Below are 24,299 nucleotides of genomic sequence, written 5' to 3' on the forward strand. Positions count from 1 at the left end.
CACCAAAGGACTGTTAAATGTGCTGGATGTTTCAGATTCTTCAAAAGACTCAGTTCTCCCCCACAGAGGGTTTACGTGGATGCACGCTGAATGTCCTAAGGTGCAGCAGAAGGACCGAGCATCCCTTCTACATCAACATGTTGAAGGGAAAACGTTCTTCATCACATAATGACACACATTTGCATCTCTGTTCCACTTATAAATTCCCAGAATGCTAAGTAGAAAGTAGGACTCTCCCCTTGACTCTGCTGGAGTGGATTCACAAGGATGTGCTTCGCTAAGGAAGGGTCATCGTCATTGACAAGCTCACAGCAGAGGTGTTCACTCATGTTTTCAACGTGAACAATGAAAACACAAGTGTTCCATATGGAGTAACATGTGACGCTGCATGAGCTCTTGAACAATTCTTTCCTTCTTTCCACTCAAACCTGTGTGTAATCTTTAGTAAACTGCTGCTGCTGATTATCCACAACACAATATCCCTGTGAAATGTTTGACCTTGTCTGCTGCCAAACAAGGTCAGAGTTGATATTTTAATCTGATTATACATATACGTTGTGAACACGGCAGTCTGCCGTACACACACTGTCTGTGTTCCCTGTTGGAGAACAGAGGCGGAGCGAGAGTAAACTCTAACCTCCTCCTCGTCATCATCCTCGGCTGCTCTCTTCCCCGTTGGCCCATCAAGGTCATCGTCATCCTCATCTTCCTCGTCACCTGAAACACAGAGTGCTGCTGGGTTAAACAGAGCAGATCTTCTGTTGTGTTGTGGAGAACACAGTACAGCGGTGAAGAGTTTGCACCTACAGTGACAAAGTAGCACAGAGCAGCTGTCTGGATGTTACTGTGCTGAGCTCTCTATTTAAAAAATAACAGTCACACATAACCAGCACGATTGTCACTTCTGTCTAACATCACTGTCTTATTAATGTGAGAGCAGCAAGACTGAAACACTGGACTGAAGACTGAGTCACAGTCATTATTCTGAACAGTGAAACTTATGAATGGACAAATATGACAATAAACTATTTTTATTAATTCAGCTAAAATAGAAAAATCTTTCTTTGTAATGGACCAATGTTCAAAAATCAAATCGTTTGTATGTATAAAAATAATGTATAAATGTTTCTGTAGGTTGATTTTATTGAAGAATTTTATACAGTTTGTTGTGTATTATATGTTAGTTATAGAGCTACTGAGAGTGGTGTCACAGTTATAGAACAGGAAAATATTTACATAACAACGACAGCGACTTGACCCAGGAAGAAACAAATGTCACATTATTTTTTTTAAACTTTTCTAATCAAATAAATTGTTGTTTTGCTTTATTTTGTTTTAGGTGTTTTTGTGCCTATTTTAAAACATCAGTCACCCACCTATGGGTCATTTGCTACAGTTACAGGAGTTTTAAAAACCATAATATGTGATGTTTAATAACTGTAGTTGCTGCATGATTCTCGGTATCTGATATATGTGTGAAATAACTGTTGTTCTGATTCCAATGGTGGACAATTAAAACACGTGACTCATTTTAATAGGTTATCAATGAATGAGTCAATTGAACATTTGTTACCTCTGGTCAATTTGAGAAACAGCATAAGGTCGTTTTTAAAGATGTCGACATTACATTAATGAAGAACGTTTTCATTATTAATTATATCTTATGATTAATTCATTACCTCTCGTACCTCTTACTGCCTAATTACAATTAGATTAAAAAAATTAAATACGATCCAACCTCTTTGTCCACAGATATTGGGTTTCAAGCTCAAGGACACTGTGCTGTTGCACAGAATGGCCACCAGATGGTACCCTCGCCTCGTTGGTAAACTAAACAGGGCTTTTCGTAAATGACCTGACATTACTGCTTTTTTGAATGTGCTCTTGTGTCATTAGCAGTAACAGCAGTTATTCACGTGTCGCGGTTACACAAAACATCGTGTGATTATTTACTTTCTTCTTTCATGGTGATCATTTTTTTGTCCCGAAGAGACTTTACCTCAAAAGTGACAGCATGTAGCTGAATCTTAAATCACTGCACAACTTCACAGCTGCCTGAACACTAGCCTTTTAATCAATTACTGTTAATGTGAATGAAGTCCTTCTGGAACGGTTCACATACAGGAGACCACGTCCCATGCCTTCTGCCCTGAATCTGCTGACCACTGGGCAGCAGACTGTGCTGACCAGATGATTCCTGTCCACAGACCGTCATGCTGTCAGTGTATTATTCAAATTGTTGTCATAAATATGAATATGTTTCCACAGAGAGTTGGTGGGGGGGTGGGCACTGGTTCACCTGGCATACCACACAAAAACCAACCCTTTGAAAAACTTCACCACAGAGTCTGCTGTCCACCAGCTGTTACTGCTGCTGCTGCTGTGACCTTTACTGTGGCTGTTTGCTCAGCACGGTGTGGGGACACCTACCCTCACCATCCTCGTCGTCCTCCTCTTCTCCCACGTCCTCGTCTCCCTCGTTTTCCTGCTCGCCGTTCTCCTCGTCCTAACAAGGTGAGACACACTCAGGGTTAGATGTCTGTGAGAGGAGCTTTAATGATCTGCAGCCACTGGAGCAGAGGAGGAGAGTGGCTCACAGTTTTGCCGTTGGCGGCAGTGTCTCCGTCTCCGTTCTCAGCCTCTTCGGTCTGTTTCTTCTCCTTCAGCTCCTGAGAACAAACACATAATTCATTAATAATAAACTGTATCATCAGAAAAAAAAATGTTTCTCTGCAGTATCCAGCAATGGAAATGCAAGAAAGGTTTAAAAAACTTCTTTTCTTTAAAAAATAATCACTGTTCAAAAGAAGGAATATTGAAAGGAATAGAAAGGAATGCTGCACAGAAAGGAACAGGGAACTACCCAACATTTCTCTGTATTTTTGCCCAAAAAAAGTCAACATGCAAGACATGGAGAAACTGACCCACTATGAAAAAGGGCACACCAGGGTTTAAGCCACTGCAAGGTTCATTTATGTCAACAGTTCCAGGACTTCAGACCTTCAGGCCAATGGAAACACGGGGTTCCACTGGAATGTGTTCCTGGTTCTTAGTTCCTTTAAGGTTTAAGTGTAGTTTATTTCTATTGTAATTTTCTACTGTGACACTTGATTTAATTGCATTTTGTAAATATATTCTGTGAGCATGTGTGAATTCTGGGATAATGTTAAACTATCTCTTCTGGATAATTGACAAACAGGTGGTGTTTTTCGCAGACAATCTCAAAACTTGTGTAAATGTTCATGTATTTGTTAAATCCCTTTTCATATCAATAATAGCTAAATTAAACATAAGGCATAGGGAATATGATGAAACTATTAATCACTCTATATATAGAATTTTAAGGATTAGGATTAAGTAAATCATCAACAGCAAAACATAATTCACAGATCTGATGTGTACACATATTGCGGCCATTGCATAAATTTTAGATTACAGTTTGAAAACGATTAACTGAACGAGTTCCAGCAGGAAAACAGGAACTAGGCTCCAGTTTTGTCCAAGCTCTGGTCTCCGGAGTTGGTCTCAGTGATTAATGTCAGACATGCACAAAAAGTGCTCTGCTGAAAAAGGAGGGAAACTCTGAGGTGTTTTCCCTCCTCCCTCCTTCACTTCCCTCCCTCCATGCTCCTCCGCCTCCTCCTCCACACCTACGCCAAAATCTCCTCTAGATTCCTTTTAAAGTCTAGCGTAGTAAAAGCAGCGAAAAGCTCTTCTCCTATTGGCCAATTCTCAACCATAGCTCCCGCCCATCTCTTTAGAAACCTGACACCGTCTGTCACTGCCGCCCTGTAGTCAGAGTGGAGCCTGGCAGAGAAACCACAGACAGGAGGACTACAACTCCCAGCAGCCCACAAGCTGATTATTCTACTTTCTGCTAATCAGGTCAGCTGCCAGAGCAGGTTAATGTTTCTCCTATCTGACAAAGTTCCTCAAACAACCCGTCTACCAGAGTGCCAGCCATTCAGTGTGTCAGCAGGGCAAATATGCACCAATATTTCCACACTCTTTACTATGCCATGTTCACACATCGGTGTGCGTCCACGAGTCACGTTTGCTACACCTACAGTAGCAGAAATGCTGACTTCCTCTATCGCAGAAGAATCCACTCACCATCAGCCGACCTGTTCACACACGCCTGTCTGTTCACAGCGGGACACACATTCCAGCGTTAACTATTTGTGCGACTAGTGAAAGTTTCATTAATCTGTCGATTAAACACGAGGAATAAATGAAATATATTGGTTAGGTTTTTTTTTTACAAGTGAAAGTGAAAGACAAAGGTTGATGATTTTTTTCAAATCCTGTCTCACATTGCTGTTATGGCTGCAAAACCCATGATCGATTTTGCACAGAGGGGGGCGATGTTTCTGTTTCTGAAGTAACATCTAACCACACTTCAATGAAAACTTCAGAAAACCACGTTTGCCCAGCTCAAACAGTAGTGAACTTTTTTTTCTCCAAGTTGTACAAAGACACTTTACATAATGCAATGAATAAGATACATTACCCTGTATGTATACTTTTATTCAGAGGATTTTTGTCTCTCTCTCTTTTTTTTGCATATAATTCACAAGTTGGTTGGCACAACATTGGTTCTCGGAAGACACAGGAAATGAATCAAGCAGGAAAAGCTTCAATTCTTTATATACATAAATATATAACCCGTCATTTATGCCTGTTGCTAATAACTGACATGTAAAACAACATTTTCGGCTTTTTTATATAATCACATTTTACTTAAGTTAATAAGGTCTATAATTAAGTAGTATAACCTAAAATTTCGTTTTGTGGAAAAAAGTCAACTTAAATTCTACTTTGGTGGCTCTTACATGCTTGTTTTCTGCAATTCTTTTGATAAAATCCCCACCTAACCGCCATAAACCATAGATAAACTGTTTCCTAACTGTAAAAAAAAAAACCAAATGTGAGGACACCCAAAATTAGAAGCCCCGCCCCAATTTGAGACGTCTTTTTCCGGACGTGCTAGTATGGTTATTATATCTTATAACAGGAGCTGGACTGGTGAGCATGTAAATGTATCAGACACCTTCTACTCCTGCTCCTCTTCCGGTGCACACGCAGCTTAAGCGCAAAGGCTGCTTCAAGTAACACACACGCACGCGCGCACACGAAAACTATCAGTCTGTACTTGCCTTCACTTTGTTCTTTCCCGCCTTCCGCCCGCTTGTATTTAAATACCTCGAACATTTTGTTTTACACCGGACAAAACACAACAGCGGAAATGAAGAACAATACACCTCGGCCGATAAGAACGCGCTGAAAATACTTTCGCAATCCCTAAATTAACCCTCATTAATGAGGACAGTAATGAGGACGGAGAGTGGGCGGTGCTAACGAGAAAGAAGCGAAGAGAAGGGAGCGAAAGAGAGAGAGAGAGAGACTGCAATGACAACTAAAGGCCACTCACTCATCAACGCCGAGAGCCTTCGTGCCCGCGCTTGCCGCTCACGAACACGCACGAATGCAGCCGAGCTCATCTTCGGCAGCGTTCGGGAGGAGCTCGCGATGAATAAACTAAGATTATTGTTCAGTCACGTCACCGAATGAGTTACAACCCGGTGAAGCTAAGCTGGATGAAATGCTGGAGTTATTTTACGAAGCCCGCGTCCTAATTACTACAGTTTAACGCATCGAAGTCTCAAAAAATTTAAATATTTTGTCGTGAAATCAAGATTTGGCGTAAACACTCACGTCCACGAACAACGCGTACAGACACGACCTTTAAATTTAAACACGGACACGCTGTCCATTGTTAAATAAAAAACTGAACCATAGTTTAAGCGACGAACAGCGGGAGTGGGCGGCGGGGTTTTAACGATCAAAGTGCGTGAAATGGCTGACTTTTCCCGTTCAGTCAGGTGCTGGTGATGAGTTCACACACAGAGACACGGAGGAGGTGACAGATGCTCCGATTCAGTGAGGAGCCACCAGTCTCCTCCGTCCTCTGCCTCCTCCTCCTCCTCCTTCTCCTCATCCTCACTCACAGCTGCTTCACCTACACGTTTCAATGGACGCGCTTCAACAACAGCTTCACCTCTAAAACACTCAGCATCCATCTATCCATCCATCAGCTGTTCAGTGTTCGACTCTGCCTCACGCTGATACACGCACAAAGCCAATCTTAAAATAGTCAAATTAGTAACACGGTTATAAATGGAGGACGGCACTTTATTGTGTCCTTATCTCTTCTCCTCTCGTCCTTACCTTGGCGCTCAGTTCTCCGCTGCTCTCGACTTTGCTGTCCGCCATGTTACTGATGTAAAAAATTAAAACTTAGTGTCCTGTCAGAGTAGAAACAGAAGAGACGTGGAAAAGAAATGCAACAGAAAAGAATGGGGAAGAGACGGAACAGAGTCCTCTGAAGTGGAACAGCTTAAAACGAATGTCGTCCACAGCAGCCAGCGGCGGCTCTGGGAGACCGGAGCTGCTCATTTTATACTGCGGTGGGAGGCGAAAGGTGTCTGGTCGCTGCCGCTGATTGGTCCTCTGTGTCGGAAAATATTCCGCCTGTGATTGGTCAGAGGGAAACAATAGCTCGCTCTCTCTCTCTCTTTCTCTCGCTCTCTCTCTCTCCGTTTACTCTCTCTCTCTTGCTCTCCCTCTCTCTCTTTCTCTCACTTTTTGCTTTCTCTCTTTTGCTGAAGCCGTGTGTGTGTGTAGTTCGATATAACTAATGCTGTAGGGACCTAAATCTGATTACACAGTCACTTCTAAAGGGAGGATCTTCCCTCTGATAAATCATAGACGATACACAGGAAATGGAAATAGCTCTCATAGCCCACTGGACCATAGGTCCCAAAGATTTCTAATGGTTTTGGAAGACACTACTAATGAATGTAAGGCGTTGGCACACGATAATAATTTTGTAAAAATTATGATCTCATTCAGCAGTTGTAAAGTGTAGTTAGGCGCTGAAACCTAAAGTAAGAATGTCAGCTGTAGACATGAGCTATAGGTGCCTTGGAATCGTCCTTTGGTGTATATGGGCTTTTGGTCTACCTTTACCCAATGTCATTAAAGACTGGTTCCAGCTTCTTGTTCAGCCGTACCTAAGAGGTAACATTTAGAGTGATGAGTATGACAGGAGACTGAGACTATATATAACTAACAAATGCACTGCTTTATAACATCATGACAACTACAGTGAGGACAACTGTATCTGTCACAATCAGGTTTGTGCAGGATTGGCACGTTGCATTTTATTGGCTATATTTTCTCTTTATTGCAATGAAATGTAAGACGTCAACATAGACAACATAATAATAACTCTAAGCAGAATGTTGAGTGACTTACAAATATATGGAGTTCCTTCAGAAACCATTGGTTTTGGTTTGTTTTGTTTTTGCGAGGAGCCACGTGGTACAAAATATCTTACCCAATGTCTAACCTGCGACCTTCTGGATGAACACAAATCTTCTCCACCTTCTGACCCACTGTTAAAGTGATTCAATTTAAGGCTTTAGGATACAACTGTGGCCTGATAAAGATCAATACGGTTAATGTTTATCCGAAGATAAAATATTACAAATAAATTTGAATTGAAAAAGTTAATGTTAGGTTAGTTTAAGGTTAAGGTATATGTCAAGTTCCAAGAGATGGCTATAAATCAATGTCACATTATGAAAACTGGTTACACAGTATTTTTTTTTAAATTCAGTTTTATCCTGCAGAACAATCGTGAATAAAAATAAAATATCTGTCAACTAATTTGAAGTTAATTGGTAACTTGAGGAGATCTTAAAATTGGTTTTATGTTATCCTAACCTTGTGTGACGTTTCAGTTAGGGTAAGGCTTTCCTTAACAACACAGTGTAGTTGGTGACATAACAAGGGTAGGGTTAAGTTTGAGGGTAGGTTATGAGGGTTGGTCATGTTTAGGTTATGGTAAGTACGTTACTGTGTAGTTTGATTATGTTTAAAGTCGAAATTTTGTTAAGATTAATAACCCCCGCCCTCCACACACACCAAACATAAATCCCAAATATTTTATGGGTGTACTTTATCATGAATTGTTTTTGTGTCATACCAGTTTTGAATCTCAGTTTTTCTCCTCTTATCCACACACACTCACCCTCACACTCTGTGTTTCTGCCACATGTATGCAGCTGGTGTATGTAACTTCTAATCCGTTAATAAGTCCAGCACGTTTTATCTCAGTCATGCTCACTACTGGCTAATTAGTCATGCAGAATGACTAATTTTGTACATTACTGAAGCATTAGTTTAGTGCTAAAACTGGTGCTGTAATTCTACTGATTGCCAAATTCAAGTAATGCATTTATATTCTGAATTAATTATTTGTTTCAATCAGTGTTATCTCATCGGGGGACTGGAGAAGAGAAAGTGTAACTGGATTAAGGATGAAAAAGCCATAATATGTTGATACTTTAAAAAGGGAAAGAATAATAAAATCATTGATGTTAGCTTTCAGCTCGAGAATACATGCCATATACGTTTGTATGATTTTAGCCAGATTGTGAGTGTAGCTACACATGATTGAATTAAATTTAAAACTTAAAAGCCAACCACAATTTCTTTGTGTTTTAATGGTAATTCATATTTTGAAGTAGTGTTACTGCCACCTACTGGGTCTATTTTTCACTGCTGATCCTTTCAATAAAAAAAAAAACCTGACAATAGTAAAGAACAGAAAAACAGAGACAGAGGGCAGCAGTGCTGCACACAATCAAATCTGATTTTAAGTTACTGGTGGAGGCTGGTGCCTGGTCCAATTAAACAAAGTGATTACCCACATGATTATTATTACCAGAAACCTATGAACAGTGCGTTCACTGATGCCAAAAGATGTCAAAATCTGTGAACAGAAAAAATAAATAAAAGCACAAGTAATTATACTTGCAATTCTGTTTTCCAGTAATGTAAACACACAAACTGAAGAGCAGTTCTGTAACTACAATTATATTATTACCATAATTGCGACCACTGCTACAAGTACAACTAGCCACACTGCCACACTTGTTGCTGATACTTTATATTTAAGGGTAATAATTACACGATGGCTACCTTTTTCGCAGAACATTTATTGAATTAGTTTTTTGCCATAATGATATAGTATAGTTTAATCATTTCAGCAGTTTTTGTGTATTGACCTGGATGTTACCGGTTTGTATCTGCACTCTCGTTTATCTATTAAGTATGTTAAGTAAAATTGGTACTAGTTAGAGTGCTGTGGATAAAGATGTATAGATAATGGTTTTACTCAGAGAAAAGGAGACAGAGTGACACAGAAACAGGGAGAAAATGGGAACACGGATAGGGAGGATGGGAGGGAGGGAGGGAGAGGCAGTTGGGGGGGGGGCAGAGAGAGTGCGGGGTGAGAAGGAGAGGGAGAGAAAAGGGGGAGGAGGTGGGTGTGTGTATGTGTGCATGTGTGACGTCTATTTAAATCATGTTAATGTTACGCCGAGGCTGCATAATGGTTTCCATACAAAACTTGAAACAGAAATAAAACGGCAATTTTGAATTTGATTCCGGCGAAAAGTAACCTTCCTGCGACAGGGGGAAGAAGACATGTTCAGTAACCAACATTTCCTGTACGGTTGAAGCGCGAACATTGATGTTTTTAAGTTTTTTGTTAGTCCCTCACAAAGATGGCGACTTGAAGGGTCCGTATGGCGTCGTGGTGTTGAACAATGCTGCTGATTGGCTGGGGTACTGGAGCGAACACAAAGCTGACGCTTTGCGACTGGTGAATGGCTGAATGAGCCGTCAATCATTTAGAGTAACCGCATAATGTAGGCGGGGCTTTACGTTGAAGGTAAAAGAGAGAAAGGACTAAAAGCAGAACGGAATGGAGGGCGGTTTCAAATTTCAACGCAGCACACGTACAATTCTAGCAAATTACTTTCTTAAAATAAAATAAAATAATTTGTGCAAATGCATATTTTTTACATTTCGTTTTTGACATAATGAAAGCAATAATTTGTGCATATATATATATTTTACATAGTTTTTCACATCGTGAAAGCCATTGCTACGATAATAGATTTATTTTTTTTTATTATATTGAAAAAGAAAAACATAATTTTGGAGAACCCTGTTTCTTATCCACAGAGGTTAATTCAAATTCAAACTGTTTTGTAGAAGGGAACGGAAGGTCATAAGATTCGTTACGCGTAGTCCCAACTTTTGGACAGCAGGCGGCAGTATTAGCCTGGTAGTGAACGTGCACACTGAAGCGGTCTTTACTTGATCTCTCCTTAAATTCCAGTGTTTATTTGTTTTTATACAAAATGTATTGTCGTAACGTTTTAGTGCCACAGATATGGAACTTTTTCTGCATCGACAAAGTAAAACAATATATATTTACACAATACAGGAAGTGAAAGGAGACCAATAGTTTCACAACTTTCCAAAGAGAATGCATCTTAACATACACATATATTTATCATTGTCATTTTGCCTAAGCTGTTGCAGAGAAAGAACTATAATCCTGAAGGTATGTTCCTGACGAAGCAAATGATAAATATAAAACTGCACCGGCAGCTTAAGTGTTGGAGCTTAGCAGTTGGACATTCTTCAAAATGTAAATGGTACAAAAATACATCTTCAATGTGCTTATATGTATACATTACCTAACAACAGTCCCAAGCACTGTTCCACTGTGCCAGGGGTCACAGGGTTTGGTTTTTACAAAGGTCACGTTTCCATTGTAACATACTATACACCAGGTACCTTTACAGGTACAGAAACACACTCTCTGTGTCCATATAAAGAGAACACACACACACACATTGACATATACATTCATATACACGCTGGTTTCTATTATATATGTGAACTAAACTTCTAACCATGTCACTTGAAGTAGAGGGGAAATACATACATATATGTAACATATATTTTTTAATGTACATGTATAAACCGTTTCAATATTCATATCAATTTGTTGAGATGAAAATAATTGTTCCCTTGGGAAACAGAAAAGTGAACTCAGCTTTGTCCCGACAACATGCTAATTAACAGTAGACACACACACACTGGTCTTGTTGGCCTTGTCTTGTTGACCCCCACACCCACATCCAGGGTCACTGTAGCTGATCTCTGCTCACTCACTCATATGAAATAATTGGACAGGACACCCAGAAGCTGGCTTTGCTGTGAATCATGGTTGGTACTGGTACCTGTTACTGTCTGGTACCTTTGACCATGTGTTGTAGTTTGCAGAGAGCTGGAATCATAAACCAATTAAAACCTTGACACTTGTTCTTTCATTTTCTACCCATTAGTGTTTGGATCACATGGGGTAATGGAGCCAATTCCATCAGTCTACAGGAGGGCCTGGATCAGTCAGCAGTCAATGGCAGGGTCAACTGTAGAGACAAACAATCATTCACACTCATATTCACACCTACAGTCACATTAGAGTGAATAATTAATCTAACCCTCCCTGTTTTAAGACTGTGGGAGGAAACAGAATATAAAATAAAAATAAAGTCCATCCGTTACCACTAGGATTAAACCAGTGATGTTTTTGCTTTAAGGAAGGAACACTGACTACTCTTCCACTACATCTACCCCTACAGCACGGTTAGGTGGCTTGTGGCCAGTAACCAACTGTTATAGTTTCATTAAATTACTTGCTACATAGTTGGATTGGTACATAGCATTCCCGTCTGCAGAAGGTTAGGGTTCAATTCCAGGTTGAGTCAGGACACAGACTGGCTAACAACCACTGATACATGGCTAAGTCATATATTATTTATTCATATGGTGTAATAACTTAGTCATGACACAGTGCATGTTGTTTTATCACCACAGCATTTAATTATTCATAAATGTAGTGCTTTTGCTTTTCTCCTTAGATTCCATGTAAATTCCATTGCTTTGTATCTGTGACAGGTTAAGAGCTGAGTCTAATTTGCTGATTAAATATCATTACATAGATATATGATGGTTTGAATTAAACTTTTAATTAACTATCAAACACTAAAGAAATCAGTTATTTTCTGTTTTTGTACTATTGACAAAATTAATATGAAAATAATGGCATTGGAAACACGAACACACTCCATGTTTGGCTTAGGACTGCAGTTTTTGCTCATATTTAACTCGACAAACCGCTGATAACAGTAATAAATCACTGGATGTTCTCAGCAGTGTTTTTTCTCTCTTCTCACAAACACTAATCTTTTCGCAGATCACGCCCTCCGTCTCTCGCGTTCTTCTGACCGCGGTAATCTGTCCTTCCTCTTCCACCATCACACAGCAGACTGCATGAGGCTGTTTGAAATGGCGGATTGAGGAGGAGGAACGACGAGAACTGAGAAAAGAGGAGGACGAAGGGGGCGGAGAGCACAGGCTCTGCATAGAGGCTGCACATAAGTTCAGGAGTGGATCAGCAAGGCGGATCGGAGCTGGACTCCCTGCCCAGGAGGCGGGAAATGGAAGTGAAAGGAGATTTAAGTTACTGTCGTTCTCGTTTACGTCGTTTACTTGATGCAATGCATCCGAACTCACTGGTCACCTTCAATTAGAAGTAATCTGTGTTCTCTTTTTGTAATAAGTTGAAATTAAATTTAAATCTTAATTGATCTACCAGTATTGTTAACTGCCATAAGGATTTGGTTTTCTTTATTATTATTAATAATAACACATTTATGTATTTTCTTTTACTCTTTAAAAAAAACAGTTGTTTTCAATTGGTCCTCAAACTGGGAGGCGGGGCCACTATTGCAAGGGGCACTTCTAAGCAAATTACTTTAAATTTTGTTAATTTCTTTATCCTTTTTTTTTTTTTCATTTTTCTTCATCTCACGTCATTTAAGGCAGTCTCATGAAAGACAGTGACTGTAGTAAGTCTAAAAAGGGAACTAAAACTTAAATAAATGCCCATATTTGGAAAGAACAAACCTGCTTATACTGAGCAACTTTGGAAGTGTATTTGGCTTCCTGTCAATGACTGACTACACATGTTAGTGAGTGGTGACTGAAGTGGAACCTCAGTCACCAGGAACCCTGTTGTGCTGCAGGAACCAGAAAGAAACAGAAACAGAACCCGGGTCTTGCCGTAGCATACTAACAGAGTCAATGGAAGCTGTCAGAGTTTGTTCCCACTCATGGCCGTTACTACAGTTTAAACACAGGTGAGGCTGCGGAGCAGCTTCAAAGGAGCAGTCCTGTCAGGACATGGGAAGACAGTGGTGAGTTTGAAAAACTCCCCTGTGGCTTTTTGTAGGTGGGAGGTTACAGGATGTGAAGAGTAAACAACAGGAAATGAATGCATCGGCCTAAATGTAAACCAGCTGGTTTTTCTCCTTGTCAGCCTGAAAAACGAATAATGAAGATGCAGAACAACGACCAAAACATGTCAGTGGTCAGTGTTATAACAGACACATGTCGTGGTCTTTTCCTAGCACACCTCCAGGTGTAACCATGATAAAACACTCACTGTCACTTGACCAGTGGATTTATGCTAAATCGACTTTGCTGAGAGTTTTCTTCACGTTTGTCTTAAGTGTTGGTTTTATTAACGAAGTGAAACTAGTTAACCATACAACATAACCATTGTATTACATAATTATTGTGATGGTAATTATGATTATCGGCCAAAAATATTGGTTGGACATCCCTATTAAAGTGTGTCATTCAGAGATCTGTGTGGGTCACATGGTGTCAGGGTGGCTAGTGTTTTTTACTATGAATCCAGGAGACAATCCTTACAGTTCATCCACAGACGCATCATTTCGTCAACCACATCTGTAGTTCACACTCAAATGCAACAGATGGGTCTGAAGTTGAAAGAAAAATGGGAATTCTTTCACTTTGACCTTTGTATGGAACCCACTCATGGGACACTTGCAATGACATTCTGAGCCTTTAAGGATGGAGACGTGTTTTTTTTTGCCATGGTTTCATTCGACAGTTACATTGACATACCTTACACTGACAGAATGAGAGATGCAACATTGAAAAGAAATATTTATTGACGGATTATTTAGTGCTAACTCTGTTACCTAGTCAGGTTTTGTGGTCCATACTAAGTCCAGACCTGGACTCCAGTCCCACAGCAAGAGGTGGAACAAATTATTGATGTAAATACATTAGAAAACCTAGATCAACAAAGCAGTGGGTAGGACAGTCTGTAAACACAGAACACTTGGGCACTGGTCTACCTGGGTCTTTAGTTTTGTTGCATTAATTCAAATTTATACAGATTTTTTTCTTCCATCGCTATTTTCTTAAGAGAAACACGAATGTCAATATTTGAAGCCAAATGAAATATCTGTATTTTTTATTAAATGACCGACCTTATAGAACGGTACAGGTCACTCCAAATCTCTACCTGCATTTGAAACAACATTCATAGAACAAAACAAAATTGAATTTCATCTTCCTTGCTGTCATATTCATGTCCATTTGTATGTGTGTTGATTTTCTTTTTCTCAAAAAAAAAAGCAGACGATTCAGGCGAAGGGTTTCCCCAGAGAATGTTGTGTTCCTCCTCTTCATCACTTCCTGTTGAGCATAGACAAACTGGAACAAAGCAGAGCAGCTCATTAGACGTCAGGGGACACATGTCCTGTTTGCTGTTGTTACTGCTGCTGCTGTGGTCAGTTTACACTGTGGCTCTGTTACTACTCAGTGACAAATGAGTTAATCAGCACCAGGATGTCTTTTTACCATATTCACCCTAATAGACAGGACAGTTCTAGAAACCTAAACCACGTCATAGGTGCAAAATAATAAAATAATCGCTTTCAAATGAATTAACCATTTAAAAACACAGTCAATGTATCACATAGGGGGCCACAGGCCAGACTTAGAACCACCTGGTCTAAGGTGGAATAATTAACTAGACAAAACCGATTTAAAATATGATGTTCAACATTAAGAGAAATACTGTCTTTGTGTCTAAGACAGAGAAGGAGAAAGAGAGAGAGAGAGAGAGAGAGAGAGAGAGAAAGAGAGAGAGAGAGAGAAAGAAAAAGAGAAGGGGAAAAGAGAGAGGGGAGGGGTCAAACCTACTTGTCAAAAGTTGTCTGCTCCTGGAGGTTCAGTACTAAATTGTCAGCATTAAGATACACCCTGTTCTGGGATGTTGCCACCTGAAAAGAGACAATTGTAAACAAATCATCATCATCATCATCATCATCATAATCTCTTCTCCACAGCTGGACACCAACCGTCTTGGCAATGTTCTGCGCTGCTCTGATTTTCCTCAGCTTCAGATAACCAGGGTTCTTGGTCAAAGCCTGACCCAACTGTTGGACACAAACAAACAGAAAAGTCAGGACGCAACTACTACTGTAACCACAGTCACACAGTTGATACCAATGTGTAAGTGTCAGACCATCTTGGCAGCTTCAGCTTCTCCTTCAGCCTGAATGATCTTCTGTCTCTGGTCCTGTAAGGCTTTCTCTACGTAAAACTGGGCTCTCTGCGCCTCCTGCTGGGCTGAACACACACAAAACAACTATTTAAAAAAAAAAAAAAAAAAAAAAACTCTCCATGATCTCACAGCACAACAACCAGAAGCAGGAAAACACATGAGAGCAGCAGAATAATTAGAAATCGAAGAAGAAGGAGGTGGACAAGAAGAAAGACAAGAGGAAGGAGGACAAGAAGAAGAGCGAGGACAAGAAGAAGAGGGAGCACAGGGAGGACAAGAAGACGAAAATAAAAACAAAGAAGCAGAAGAAGGAGATTGATCATTCCGGATCATTGATTAGAAAACAAACAGGAAGTGAGGAAGTGTACAGAGGTACAGGCCGAGGTACAGAGGTTTAGCCAGAGGGGAGGCAATCCCCTTCTGAGGTCACTGTACGGTGAGTTGGTTCTTACCAACTTGTTTGGCCTCCACAGCAGCAGTATACTGACTGCTGAAGCTCAGCTCAGTGATGGACACGTCGTCAAGGATGATGTTGAAGTCTTTGGCTCTTTCATACAACTCCCTCCGCACCAGCAGAGACACCTGAGCGACAACAACACAACAATTTTTCACTTTGATTTTTTTGTACATAATTTCCAGGACAATCAGATCAAATGCTGGAACTTCTGACCTGTTTTTGGGGTAAATGTTAAAATGGTATTTTTTCACCATCTGGACCCAATATAATAAATATTTTAGGTATTGTTTCACCATCTGGACCCAATATAATAAAATTATTATTATTTTTCATTTAATGAACTTTATTGATCTCACAGTGGGGGAATTCTTATGCAGCAGACTTGCTACAACAAGCTGTAGTATTTGGTCTCTGTGGGAATTTAACCCAGGGCTCTGCTTGCAAGGAAGGTGTGCTAACCTCTACATTGAATTAAAAACTCACTTAGTTTCACAGTACTTAAAAACATTTTTAAAAGACACAATCTACATTTCTGCTTTAACTCATTTTCAAGAAGAAAGTATTTATAACAATACATTTCTGCCATTGACACCCATTCATATAATCCTATAATATTTGAGTTACACAATCGCATCAAAGAGCTGGAGATCAAACCCTCAACATTCTGGTTAAAAACAAAAGCCATATATAGATTTTTGTGTGCATCTGTGAACACATCAGCACCAAATCTCTTCACACTCATGCTCACAGTGACTTTTTACTCCAAAAAACTAGAAAGTAGGTCAAACATCTGTTGGAATCCAAACACAGCAGGGACTTCTCTCCCTGTACACACACACACACACACACACTCATGCACACATACGTGCACAGACAGACATGCAGCAGTGAACTTACAGCACAGGTCTTACAGACAGGATTCTGTCTGTAAGACGCCCACAGGCGTTTCTAGCTCATTTTCATAGACTTCATGTGAATGAAGCCATGTCATTATTATATAAAGTCATTAAACACCTTTTTACCTGTGGGCCATGTATTCTTTAATCTCTAATTAAAACCTGCTGATTTATATAATCCGGACAGGTTTTCGGCCGAGGTGACTCAACTACCTGTGCTCTCTGTGTGATGAGCTGTGATGCGTTGAACTTTGCCACCACAGACTTCAGCACCTCGTTGACGATGGAGGGCAGGACTCTCTCATCGTAGTCCTGACCCAGTCTCTGGTACATGGTGGGCAGGTTTGATGCCATGGGCCTGGACAGGACTCGAACAGCAATGTTCACCATCTGCAGATCTGAAAATGACACAAAAGCTGCAGTTCTCCATGTTTGTTTGTTTTTTACTGGCTGAAGCGTTTAAAGGGCGACTGCAGTGTTTTTGACTGAGTTGTACTTTATCTTCATGCTCGGCCTCACGTACTGTATATCAATGGGCTGCTTCTTTACACATTGCTGCCCTCTTCTGGGGCAAGCGGTTATAACACCACAAATCTATTGCGATCAAATAAATTATCCTAACCTACGTTTAACTGCATAAAAGGCAAACAAAAAAAGGAAAAAAAAACCCAACATTTTTTGAGTTTAAGGTTTTATTCCTGATTCAAAACCTGCTAAAATGTGTTTTTTTTAACCAACAATGTTGACTTTATTTGCAGTAATTAATATAAAAATATTAATACCTTTGCTGCCAGTCAGAGAAGAGATCTTCCTGGGTTTAGCTCTGATGTCATAGATGATAGGATACTGGAACCATGGGATCCTACAGACATACACAAACAAACACACAAAGATAAAACAGTGTGACAAAGATCAAATAGGTGGAAAATGTATCTTTGTGTCTGTAAAACACAGATTATCTTTGTGTAAATACAATTGACCATATATCAGTTACAGACATGGAATATTCAACACACACAACATACCTGGAGTCTTACACACACCTCTAATTACACACGCAAATCTCTGTAGCATTGTTACACCTGAACTGACAGACATTTAGCAAATTTCAGATTCATGTATTTGGTTATTTTTTGCTGTGAATTATTTGAGCAGGTTAAGCAGACAGGTGTGGATGACAACAACACAATCACCACAATCACACAACACACAGAACTGACGGTTGGTCACCTGTAAAGACCACAGTGTTTACCTGAAGTGCAGGCCCTCAGACAGAACAGTGTCCATCTGCATTCCTCCAACCCTGTTGAAGATGATGGCTCGGTGACCACCCTCCACTGTAAGAACACAGAACAATAATACTGTATTAAGCATGGTCCTTAATAGTTCATCAACAAAAAACACAAAAATAAAGTGTTAAAACTAAATTAAAGGTTTTTTTTAACTTTCATATCAGCCTTATAGACACAGATATTCAACATCAAACATATATTAAAATGTAAAAAGTAAAGAAATAAAAGTAAAGTGTCAAATATATATATATTTTATCATAATATATATAGAAAAGTGAACTAAGTCCGCTTCCATAACCACTAAGCTAACACTGCCCTATATACATTAATATTATTAGTACATTGTAAAAAAAATGTACTTTTCTATTTAAATAAATATGTATAAAAGTTAACTGGTTTGGGTTTAATCTAGTAAGAATTCTTGATAATATCTGTGATAAATGACATTCCTGTTTTTTTTTTAATTCCATGTATAATACATAGCTACATAGTGAACTTAAAAAATATTTTAAGATAAAATTTTAAGGAAACGTGAGTAAAAGGTTAACTCAAATCAAAATGTTCACTCGACCCATTTATACAAACTGATAATACGTTTTTATGATTTACATCTGATATAATAGTAAACAAAACATCTCAATGAGGTTACCAGGTTCTTTAGTCTAATACAGTACATGTGACTGTCACAGAGTCAGACCAACCAAATCGTGCAGCCATCAGTGACTTTCTTCTAACCCTCAACACTCTGAGGTCATCAAGGGTTGAGCTCAATGCTGCCCCTGTGTGTCACATGGTGTAACCTAAACCTAAACGTCATTATATTTGTTTACCTGTGTATGTAGCTTCTTTGACACCATAGGCTAAAGCACCTGCTCCAAGCAGCAGCTTCATTCCTAATCCTGCTCCTCTGCCTCCTCCAGAGGACATCCGTCCTGACAAGTCCCTCAGGATCTGCAACAACCTCTACAACACGAACAAAATAATCAGAATGATTATCAAAATAAATATGGAGTCAATAAATATGTGAATAAGAGCAAAGCTGGAACTCGTGTGCAGCTAAAACTTTAGAACACGACTCAACTACTTGTGATTTTTTGCGTTTATAAACCAAGAACTAATGTGACACCGTAACAATCTGACGTAAAAGTAGACGCATAGGTTGCGAGAACTTTCCACTAAAACATTTTTATTCAGACACACACTCTGAGTGAAGAGACTAGCCGTTAGTGCCGGTTAAAATAATAACAACGACTGAGCAAAATCAGTGAAAGTAGGGTGATTAAATATGGTCAATCTAATACGTTTACGGGTTTAGGTTCAATCTCACTGACAAATATTGGCCAAATGTAAAGTTACATCAGTGCGACTCTTGCTAACAGGACTCATTTTAATGAAACGTGCTAACACAATTAGCCTAGCTGTAGATGTTTCCTGAGCTAACAGCAAAGTATCTAACGCAGTACACGTGTATTTAGCACATAATATTCTTCCCGTACAGTGTTCACCCGGTAAACCCAATTAACTATTGGCACTTATTTTATTTACGAATTTAAAGTACTCACATTAGGTTCTCTGTTCGCCATGCTGCCTGCTGCACGTCAATCTCCAAGGTCGAGATAACACTGCCTCTTCACATGGGTCACAATGTCTGCTGGGAAATAGAGTATTTCCGACATCCGGTTTTCAATAGTTTAGACGGCAGAATGATGGGGAAAATTGTAGTCGCATTTGAACACTTTCCCGTCTAAATTATGTACAAACGTAAATAAAACCGTTTCATCAAGACTATGTTACAAGAGTTCTTTTAATTATACTTTGTATTATTTCGGTGTTTGAGAAAAATAATTGTTAAAAACACTGCTGTCACTATTGACATTTTAGTGGCTCTTTCTGGTTTTTATTTTGATTATAGACGGTTTGTTTTATCTTTATGAAATTTGTAATTGTTTTAATGATAGTTTTGTGTGACATTCTATTTGAAGACACAGGTCAAAGAAGAAGTCGAGGGCTGCTTAGAGGAGACACTCCTGAACAGCATCACCAGTTCTGGTCATCTGCTGGTGACACTGTGCTAACAGAAGACCTTGACAGGGTACTGCAAACACACATCGATCCCCGAGTTACCATTCCTCATCAAGTTTTAAATTTAAACATGTAAACCATTGTAATACTACCATTTTAGTCCAACTATAATAGGAGTGTACTGAAATGATGGATCTACATGTGGTCGAGAGCAGGGGTCACTAAACTTTTTGAAACTGAGAGCTACTTCAAGGGCACTTAGTAATATGAAGAGCTACTTGTTTGATACAGACTTCCCGAACAAAGTAATAATATAACTATAATAAAGTTCTGGGACATACAATAGTAAACACTCTTCTTACCATCATCATTGGACCCATTTGAATACCATTGCAAGTGTAATTGATTCAAAAAGCACAGTAAGAGTACAATTTTTGACCTTCTTGTTTATTTATAGGACATACCCCGCGGGCACTTTAGGTAGGCCAGGGGTGCTACAAGGTGCCCCTGGGCACCACGTTGGTGACCCCTTATCTAAACAGTCAGCAGCCCACCACAAAGAAAAGAAATGTTTGGATGTTTTTCAGAGTCTCGAGATAAATGTAACCCAAAACTAACCCATACAAATTGAACATTTAATATATATATAAGTTAATATGCAAGAGTGGATGGGAAACCTTTATCTACTGCACAAAAACAATCTTTATTCCCCGGAATTATTCTATTAAGTTATGAAACCTGATTAAACCATTGCACCTTTATATTAAAGTAGTCTGTTCACACATCATGCAGAATGATTCTTATGGTGTTAGAACTCCAATAGCAGATGATGGGAGACACTAACACTGTGTTTTGCTTACTAGCGCTGGAGTGTCAGTCTTAAAGCCTTTGTTAGTCAACAGCTCAGCCTCGTGGTCTTCCTTGGCTCTGTGAACTGGACTCAGTTGTTGTGGTGAGGGTTGAACTTTCACCTTAAACACATCCCACTTCTCTGGAAGCAGACCTTTGTTAAAGAGCACAGACCCTAGAAAGGAGAACACCACAATGGCAGTGACTGACAACAGCATGGAGATGGTCTTCACTGGAGCGTACTGGACATAAACCCCATCCTCAAGGACACATCCTGGGAGGCAAAGGGTAACTGGTAGTCCAAGTGATGGGTCTCCACTGAGGAGTCTCAGCACAACTCCTAAAACACATCCTGCAACAGCCCCATAACCGTTGGAAATGTTGAAGAAAAGAACACACAACAGCTGTGGGAAGATAATGAGGTAGGCCACCTCAGCACTAATGAACAAGAAGAATAACACACTCATTTTCTGAATGGTTAATAATATCCCAATTAAACCAGTGATCATGACAGTGACACGGATCACCCACTGGATCTCTCTCTCTGATGCCTGTAGAAAGAAACAGAAAAAACAGATAGTACGTGTCTGTGTGAATTGGAATGCAGTACATCTCCAGGAACTGCATCTCCATTATAACAAGACCTTCTATCCACCTTTTGTCTCAGGATGTTCTTGTAAATGCTGGATGTAAAGATAGAAGCTACAGAAATCAACACAGAGTCTACTGATGACATCACAGCAGCAGCCACACATCCGGTGCCAATGATGGAGATAAAAGGTGGGGTTAGGTGTTGCAAGGTGATCGGCAGGACCACCGCCTTTTCCCCTCGTTCATATGGAAATGGATAACCATAAGACGTCATGTTCCAATCTGAGGAACAATGATGAAATAAAAAAAGCGATCAATATCAGAATCGTTAAAAATCGGTCACATTATTCTGTGGGCTAAATAGCAGAATGATGTTCTAAGTCCAATGAGTGTGGAGTAACTATATAAATGCTGAGATCTCTCCTCCTCTGCCACACTATGCTGTTTTTGATCCAAAAATCACTTTGATTTTAGAAATTTTAAATGATAACAGCATAGCCCGTAACAGATAGAAAATATAATTTCCAATGATTCAAATGTTTAGTTTAATTTTTTGCTTACATATAATTTTAAGACGTTACAAGTACCTGTGGATGCAGCAGCTGCTCCGAGTAATACAGGCGGGATTATAAACACACTGTAAAAGAAAGCAGCTACTACACAGGTATTCTTGGCTGTGGATAAAGAAGAAGCCGCCAAGATCCTCTGATGTAAACACTGAGATCCCAGACTCCCCAGTGCCTGTATTAAAATAAGAAGATCTGTGGGTATTGATCACACAGAGCTTTTATCACTTCATAATATGTTGCTCACAGTGCTAATTCATCTTACAAATAATAGAAACTCGTCAATCATGAGCCCAGTTTTTTTCAGCTCTGGTGAACCAATCCAGGGTGTGTGTAAGGTGTTGTTCAACAGTGTCTGACTAATGTCCAGGGTGTTAGGGTTCAGCAAAACAAAAGGAACACAGAGCCACTGCAGAGACAGAGGAAACGGTAAGTGAGACATTTAGAAAAAACTCCAACTCCCTATTAGATGTAGACGTACAACAAACCCACCAAACTGATGAATATAAGGATCAGCTGTATAACATCAGTGTAGGCCACAGAGTAGAAACCTCCCAACAGTGTGTAGATGATGGCAACGGAAGCCGAGAGCCAGACACACACATTGTAGGACAAGTCCAAGATAACACTCATGGTTCCTCCTGTCAGAAACATTGTGTTACTGGAGTTCTACCCATATCCACGTTTTACTACAGCCAATCAACACACACAGCAGGTAAATGGGCAACTGTGTGCAAAAATATTTCAAGCATATGCATGAAGTCCTGAGATTTTGGTGGCAATAGCTAACGATGTGATACTGCAAATGTCACTCACCTAAACCAGTGAGTATAATAGGCAACCAGGTTATGTCGGTATAAAGTGAGATCAACGAGAGTCCAGCTGTTATCACCTTTCCATACTTGAAATAGAAAGGGTCCATCATTGTCACGCAGTTCAGTTCTCTCAGGGGTTTAGCAAACACCAGACCACCTTGTGTAAAAACGGGTAGTAGGAAGGAATTTAGATATTAGATCTATACTAGTAAATAATTCCAACAACAATAAATAAAAACAAAACAGTTAAAGGAGTACAGGAATGGAAGAGGGGTGTGTTCCACATCCAGAGTTGACCCTTCAAAGCAGGAAAGAGAACAGGTGGTCCGATACTCAAGGAGTTAAATTGGCAGTGAAAAGGTTGAAGATTCTAAGATTTCCATATAGCTGGCCAGGATTAGACTGAGTAAGTAATAAACAGATCAGAGACAAGACTGGGAAACAGGAGTGAAAACATGAGAGACAAGGGTTCGAGTGAGATCGTGGCAGATGATCAGCTTTGAAGACATTAAAAGGAAGCTGGCTGAAATAAAAGAAAAGAAAATGAAAAAGGAGACAGAGAGAGTAGACAAAAAGACAAAATCAGTTATATCACATTCTTACTAAAATGATTGTTTCAAACTTACATAAAACAAAGGATACGCTGTATGCAAGAGTCATGATGCCTGCTTCAATTAGTCCCAGAGAGGGTGTGTACACTATCTCAGCTGTGGCAACTATTGCTCCTCCACCAACCCACGTAGCTACGGAAAACATGAACATGTTTTTAAAAAACAAAACAAAAACAGTTCAATAGCCGTATGAGTAATTAAATAGAATATATATATTTGATCTAAATCAAATATGTATCCTCACATGTTCACAAACACACGCACATATTTATTAGAGATTTTCTCAATTAAAAAAAGAAAAAATGTTTCCTTGTCAAATGTGAATAGAAATCTGTTTAAACTGATTGCAGGTTTTGTTCAATCAACATCTGATTCTCTAACCTTTTCAAATCATTTTAAAATTGTATAAATTTGTCTCTTTCATTTGATTTCAGGCGTTCTCACCTGTCATGCTGAAGATCCCCACCATCCAGCTGATGCTCCGGTTTCCCAGCAGAGCCATCTCTATTTCAGTGGCTTTACTTTTCTTCTGCTCCCTTCTTGACTTAAAAGCAGCCCAGATCCCGATCCCGAGGACCAACAGGTAGAAAAGCACCATCACTACCACTCCAGGGACGTTCACGGCCATGATGCTCTGATCCACTGGTGTCTAAACTGTAGTAACAACCGAGTGACATGAACTGTAAAAACAAACTGTTAAGTCGTTAAGTTGTGCTTCTGAATTTAATTGCACTCAAGACTTTTTTGTTAATCAAATACATATACATGTACAGAGCAACTTAATAAAGGGCAACTATCATCTTTCATCTGCTGTGTGACTTGAG

At 39.6% G+C, this 24,299-nt stretch overlaps 3 protein-coding genes across 3 annotated transcripts in view; all 3 read right to left on the reverse strand.

The window, feature by feature from the left end:
* Nucleotides 1-6,448, reverse strand: part of ptmaa (prothymosin alpha a) — an 8,308-nt gene extending 1,860 nt beyond the window's left edge. Inside the window, exons 1-4 of the mRNA XM_008334972.3 lie at nt 6,229-6,448; nt 2,598-2,669; nt 2,431-2,506; nt 638-717 (exon numbers count right to left, since the gene is read on the reverse strand). Coding sequence (XP_008333194.1) covers nt 638-717; nt 2,431-2,506; nt 2,598-2,669; nt 6,229-6,273 — 273 coding nt within the window. The 5' untranslated portion in view covers nt 6,274-6,448. The remainder of the gene's footprint in view (nt 1-637; nt 718-2,430; nt 2,507-2,597; nt 2,670-6,228) is intronic.
* A 7,500-nt stretch (nt 6,449-13,948) lies between these two features.
* phb2b (prohibitin 2b) lies at nt 13,949-19,732 on the reverse strand. The gene is made up of 10 exons (XM_008334982.3): nt 19,584-19,732; nt 18,852-18,984; nt 17,982-18,066; nt 17,512-17,591; nt 16,943-17,127; nt 15,829-15,958; nt 15,338-15,441; nt 15,171-15,248; nt 15,013-15,092; nt 13,949-14,520 (listed from the first exon to the last, which is right to left on the reverse strand). The coding sequence occupies exons 1-10, from the start codon at nt 19,602-19,604 to the stop codon at nt 14,496-14,498; spliced, it is 921 nt and encodes a 306-aa protein (XP_008333204.1). The 5' UTR covers nt 19,605-19,732; the 3' UTR covers nt 13,949-14,495.
* A 1,026-nt stretch (nt 19,733-20,758) lies between these two features.
* LOC103396894 (high-affinity choline transporter 1-like) lies at nt 20,759-24,103 on the reverse strand. The gene is made up of 8 exons (XM_008335139.2): nt 23,920-24,103; nt 23,491-23,607; nt 22,866-23,021; nt 22,542-22,690; nt 22,315-22,458; nt 22,071-22,224; nt 21,548-21,765; nt 20,759-21,443 (listed from the first exon to the last, which is right to left on the reverse strand). Exons 1-8 carry the CDS (start codon nt 24,101-24,103, stop codon nt 20,883-20,885), a joined length of 1,683 nt encoding a protein of 560 aa, XP_008333361.1. The 3' UTR covers nt 20,759-20,882.
* Nucleotides 24,104-24,299: the final 196 nt, after the last annotated feature.

This window comes from Cynoglossus semilaevis, chromosome 2 (genome assembly GCF_000523025.1).
Source record: "Cynoglossus semilaevis isolate Cse_v1.0 chromosome 2, Cse_v1.0, whole genome shotgun sequence".
Classification (NCBI taxonomy): Eukaryota; Metazoa; Chordata; class Actinopteri; order Pleuronectiformes; family Cynoglossidae; genus Cynoglossus; species Cynoglossus semilaevis.

Coding starts and splice junctions, on each gene's coding strand:
- LOC103396894 (XM_008335139.2), bottom strand. CDS start 24,103: ATGGCCGTGAACGTCCCTGGAGTGGTAGTGATGGTGCTTTTCTACCTG. Junction 23,022..23,490: donor CAGCGTATCCTTTGTTTTAT/GTAAGTTTGAAA, acceptor TTTTTACACAAG/GTGGTCTGGTGTTTGCTAAA. Junction 22,225..22,314: donor TTGACGAGTTTCTATTATTT/GTAAGATGAATT, acceptor ATTTTAATACAG/GCACTGGGGAGTCTGGGATC.
- phb2b (XM_008334982.3), bottom strand. CDS start 19,604: ATGGCGAACAGAGAACCTAAT. Junction 17,592..17,981: donor TCTGAGGGCCTGCACTTCAG/GTAAACACTGTG, acceptor GTATGTCTGTAG/GATCCCATGGTTCCAGTATC. Junction 17,128..17,511: donor TTCTCTGACTGGCAGCAAAG/GTATTAATATTT, acceptor TGTCATTTTCAG/ATCTGCAGATGGTGAACATT.